This window comes from Zea mays, chromosome 4, assembly GCF_902167145.1.
Source record: "Zea mays cultivar B73 chromosome 4, Zm-B73-REFERENCE-NAM-5.0, whole genome shotgun sequence".
Taxonomy (NCBI): Eukaryota; Viridiplantae; Streptophyta; class Magnoliopsida; order Poales; family Poaceae; genus Zea; species Zea mays.
Window position 1 is genome coordinate 106,645,737 of NC_050099.1, and position 5,449 is coordinate 106,651,185.

A 5,449-nucleotide genomic window follows, 5' to 3' on the forward strand; every position below is an offset into this window, starting at 1 on the left:
AGATACCTTAGTCGGTTACTGAAATCCAGAGTTTTCTGGTACTCGCTGGATATTATCGACGCTTTATCGAGGGATTTTTCCAAAATAGTGAACCCTATGACCTTGCTATTAGAGATGGGGAAGGAATTTAAGTGGACTCAGGCCTGCCAAGGTAATTTCAATCAGCTAAAGTTGAGATTGATATCACCCCAGTGCTAGTCATGCCGGATCTGTAGAAAGGTTTTGATGTATATTGTGTTGCATCTCGTCAAGGGTTGGGATGTGTCCTCATGCAGGAGGGACATGTCATAGCCTAAGCGTCCCGCCAGTTGAAGAAGCACGAGTTGAACTGCCCCACGCATGACCTAGAACTTGTCACAGCTGGGCATGCCCTTAAGATTTGGAGACACTATGTAATGAGGACCAAATGCCAGATCTATATAGACCACAAAATCCTAAAGTATATCTTTATCCAGAAGGACCTAAACATTAGACAGCGTCGTTGGTTTGAACTCATCAAGAATTATGACTTAGAGATTCATTATCACCTTGTTGAGACGAATCTAGTTGCAGATGCCTTGAGTTCCCATAGAGATCGATCTTATGCGGTTGGATGTGAAGCTTGTTCCTTTCCTTTATGTTGTTGGGTGTGAAGCTTGTTACTTTCCTTTCTACAATTTTCGCACAAGATGTCTTCCTACAACCATCTAGTCACCGGCCATCCTCAATGAGGGTCCAATCTCCATAACCTTCCATGAACCTGCTTTAGTTTGAATCTGAATCGGACTAGTCAGTAATATTTTAATAAGATATCATGCTAAGTAATATTTTAATAAGATATCATGCTACTGACCAGTAGAAAATTTTGATTTCACATTTAGTTTGAAAAACCTTAAGGGCCAGTTTGAAAACAAAGGAATTGTAGAGGATTGAAAGCTTGTTTAGGATTAGTTTGGCAACTCCATTTTCTCAAAAGATTAATATTTTTTAAAGAAAAATTAACTAATTTCCCTTGAGAAATCTCTTAGGAAAATAGGATTGCAAACTAACAATTAGATAGCAAGGAAATTTTAGCCCCTCCAATCTCCCTATCCAATTTTGAATAGGAAGAAAATTTTAGTCCCCTCAGTTTCCTTGCTCCCAAACTAGCCTTGATATTTCTTCATATGGACTAGCACAACACATCATTTGACCCAGTTGCACACAGCTGGTATACAGCAAACAATTTACATACTGATTACTGAGAAACGGACTATCAGCATCCATATTGCATCAGGTCATCAATACACAAATGGGTGTCATCACAGTCCCTGTTATATCTCCTACTTACATCCCATCTAGTCTCACTAACCAAAAAAATGACATTAAAACAAAGTGAATGACACTAAGATCAATCATGGCGATTCGTGGGACCCCTAATGTAGCCCTGGGTTGCAGCAGCTTCGATGAACATGCCAGTTTGCAGCAGATTCCCGCAACAGAAACCTTGCCGTGGCATGTGAGGAGCATGTATTCATCTAAACTACTGTTGAATTCGGGGGCGTGATGCCTCTCTCCAAGTAATAAGCCTTCTCTGCATCAGCCAGCCTTGTCTGAAATATCCCCCATTCTTTTCTGCAGCGTGCTCTTACCTATGGTGGACAATTAAGTGTAGACAATTAAAGAAAATCCAAATGGATACATAGTTGATGCCGTAGCAGTAAAAATCATGCATTTGAAATATAATATACTGTGAAAAAACCAAATAACATAGTACAAGTACCACCTTACCCCTTCCCATGGTGCTCTTCCATTATCTGACTTGCCCTGGTTCCCAAGTGAAGGAACTGCTTGATGAACAATCCATTGAGCATCAACAACTCCAATCTTCTCATGAGCCGGCTATATAATTAAATAGAGAGTAAAAGAGAGTAGTGCATATAGCTCTAAAGTCGAAATCACATTAATAAAGATGGTAATCATATAACTGTTGATGCTGCTATGTGCTCTCTTGTGAGAGGGAAGGTATGAACTGTGTGGCTAGTCCTTGGATTAGCAAAGAAATGGGGAGGTGAAGTATTATGCATGATAATGGCAGGGAATACCTCCACACATTTCCTAAGAGCAAAGTCAAGACCCCATCCATGGACCAAGTCATTCTGCATGAAGCAGTGGGTAAGCATACTACACTTTAGACAAACTAATGCATTAGCATATTGCGTTCACCTGAATCATATGCCATACACAGCGCCATGCATTTCTAGAGAACACCGTTGCCATAATTTCAACAAATCTGCACATCAAAATTGAACTTTTAGAATAATAATTAGACAATGAAAATTAAATACACAACAAACATTTGGCCCTACGCTGCACATGGTGGTAGATGTGGATCAGTGCACCAGCCTGGTCTCTCCTCAGTTACTCTGTGTAATAAGGAAACATATTAGTAATAAATTACATCATTAAATATTACAAAAAAAGAATATAGATTCTCATCTACTTGTGAACTTCTTGGTCACCACGCCGTTTAGTCATTTGCCATGTTAGTCCTTTATCAGGTTGTAAACCAGGCTGAGAGATTTCCAACCCATGCTTTCGAACAAGCTCAATGTACCTGTAAAAATAGCAAGGGCATCTTAATAAAAATGAACACCAACTGAACAGAAAGAAAACAAGAATGCAAATATGTAGTGCTTACTTCTCTGCATTGAAATGTTCTACACCTAGATCCTCATCCCAGATGAAAATGTAATCATATCTGGCAACAACGTCGGGATGCAAAAATCGTTTTGCGTACCACCTTGTATAAACACAAGAAGCGCATCACTAAAATTGAAGTTAAAACATTCTATTGACAGGGGCAATGAAAAGACACTGAAAAACTAGAGCAATAACATACCATTTTGTTTGCTTCCTGACACTCACATGGATTGCTCTTTTAGACCACTCAAATTCATCCCACTCAGTAGTCCGACCATCATAATGGAACAGCATAATAGTGAATTTGTCTGAAAACTATAAAAGAAACATACATGAAATTGGTAGGACTGCATGCTCATTTCAAATAAAGTGACTACAAGTTTAATCACGATGCAGATCTAGTGTACATCAGTCCCAAAGCTCAGAAGTTTGGTGCACCAAGGTTAAGCAGGTAAGATGGCAGTCTGCCAGTTACCTTTTTGACTGCTGCATCAATATTTGCCTTTTGCCCAATACCAACAGTAAATGTAACAAGATACCTCGGCTCGCTAGTAAGGTCCTGATGAATGGCATATGTTTAAGAACATAGATTGTATATGATAGATGTTAAAAAAGGCAATTCAAGTTAGTGTTGAAAAAGTGGCTAACAACCACGAACCTCACTAGGATCACCCCATAGTCTTCGGGGATAAAGATCTGTTTCAGACACTACAATGCCTGGTGGAAGTCTCTCAGCACCTTTTGGGTTTGTAGGAACATAAATCTGCATACATAATTGTGTGATCATTTTGAGAGAAAGAAGAAAAGTAAGAGCATAAACTATCTATCATTAAGATTAATAAGTTATATGCAGGGATGAAGGTCAAAAATCGATGGTTAGTATTGTTTACAGTCCAAAAATGAACCACCAACTACCACAGTTCCTTTGAAGGTAATTAGGTACTAGTCGATCTACCTTCTGGCATAAAAAAGAAACCCTAGATTCACAGCTTTGACATACTTGTTAAGCTTAACACTTACATTGTGGTAAGACACAGCAGTTACATAATAAGAATACAGAAGAACAATCAGGAATGGATCACAATAACTAACAAAATCAAAGACCTACTTTAGGCCAATACAGATATATAAGCATACAACTAATATAGCAACACAAGAAGGTAGTAGTGTGTTGAAGTACCTTGGGAATTTCATCAGTGTTAGATTCAGAGCTATTCTTTTTACGATTGTTTGCAGATGCCCAAGCATGGTTCAACAATGTCTGGGTTGTGATGCCAGAGTTCCTGTCTTCAATATAGGATATGATACTCGAAGGGAAGTGAAGCTGTGAGCCACATTCGATTAGTGTTTTCCCCCTTCTCTAAAGCAAGCATATGAGAAAGAAAAACAATAGAGGCAAGTGTGCGAATCTACCTTGGTTATGTTGACTGTAGGGAAGGAGATCCCAAACAGGTAACCCAGCATGATACCTATAACTGCCGAAAATATGAGCCTCAAACCCTCATTCGATCTTGGCATGCTGCTGCTGACAAATATTGGCAGTAAAATTAGGATGAGTGGCAACGAGGACACAAAATTATCCGACATTAGGTACACTAGTAGTTAAATATACAGACTAAACAAGGACTATTTATATATTAAAATGAAATTTGTGGATGTGGTAGTGAACATACCTACGGCCAATGCTATTGGGAGGCTTTGCCATAGGAGCTGCGGAAGCTCTCCTTTTGCGGACAGCAGGAACTTAAATTGGCGCAACACCACAAGCAGTATTGACGGAACTTGCTCCGCTGCAGTTATTGAGTCAAGAGAGAGAGGGAGAGAGAGGAAAGAACAGATCAGGTCTTCTTAACAAGCAGGTTATTTTGCCGAACAGAACAATTATTAAGCAGGATACGATTCTCGAAAGGGATTTCTTTTCTGTTATTTCTGTCAAAGATTAAGGGCCCGAATATAAGGGACGCGTATAGACTTGAGACGACCGGGACGGAATCTCACAGCAAAGATTGAATTTGAATTGGGTGGCAAGGAAAGATTTGGATTAGCACCGTCAGGGACAAATCGGCGGAATCAACCCAGGCTTACCAATTAGAAGAAGAAAGCAGCCGGAAAGCGGCTGGATCTCCGCTCCGCTCCTCTCCTCTTCTCTCCTCCACCGTAGAAGGGCAGCAGATGAGGACCAACGAGGACTAGGACGGCTGCCTGAGTTGGACGGCAAGAAAGGCAGCACGACAGCTTTGTTCGGAAGGAAGCGTGGGCGCGTGGCGGCGGCGGGGAGATGCAAGCGACGGGGTAAGGTGACTAGAAGAGGACTAGTCTAGCATGTTGTATATATGTACGCTTGAGCTTACGGAGGGGACGATGCAGGTAGGCGTAACGGAATTCGTGATTGTTGTGCTGGCCACCGCAGGATCCGGTTGTCCTAGTAGGAAATTTATAATATAAAATTTAATTGTCGGAATAAATTTAGATCGTACTTTATTTCTATTTATTTTTTATTTAAATTTTATTTAGGGCTCTAATATCTCTACTATACTTAAAACTTTCAAGGTCGTCCCACATCATCTTTTTAAAAAAAAATCATTATATTTTTCAAATCAACTCAGCGTAAAATATTAAAAAGCGGTATAGAAGGTGATGGATAAAAGAGTGAGAGACACTGATGGATAAAGGAGTGAGAGACACTGGGTGAAGCTGTGTAACCAGTAGAACATCATGCTCAAGTGTTTATAATATTTAATATAAAATGTACATATGTATATATGATTTTTTTGTAAAATAAAAAATA

At 39.7% G+C, this 5,449-nt stretch overlaps 1 protein-coding gene across 2 annotated transcripts; it reads right to left on the minus strand.

Annotated features, from left to right (window-relative positions):
- Positions 1-1,190: 1,190 nt before the first annotated feature.
- On the minus strand, positions 1,191-5,067 carry LOC100193875 (uncharacterized). Of its 2 annotated transcripts, none has more exons than XM_008678383.4 (14): positions 4,747-5,067; positions 4,335-4,451; positions 4,075-4,186; positions 3,842-3,985; positions 3,320-3,424; positions 3,137-3,220; positions 2,861-2,976; positions 2,660-2,761; positions 2,462-2,575; positions 2,328-2,384; positions 2,185-2,251; positions 2,064-2,117; positions 1,750-1,860; positions 1,191-1,610 (listed from the first exon to the last, which is right to left on the minus strand). In XM_008678383.4, the coding sequence occupies exons 2-14, from the start codon at positions 4,364-4,366 to the stop codon at positions 1,497-1,499; spliced, it is 1,212 nt and encodes a 403-aa protein (XP_008676605.1). In that variant the 5' UTR covers positions 4,367-4,451; positions 4,747-5,067; the 3' UTR covers positions 1,191-1,496. The 2 variants fall into 2 exon arrangements, with proteins under 2 accessions (XP_008676605.1, NP_001132425.2); NM_001138953.2 differs by having other exon boundaries at positions 1,194-1,610; positions 4,075-4,183; positions 4,747-5,010.
- Between the last annotated feature and the right edge of the window lie 382 nt (positions 5,068-5,449).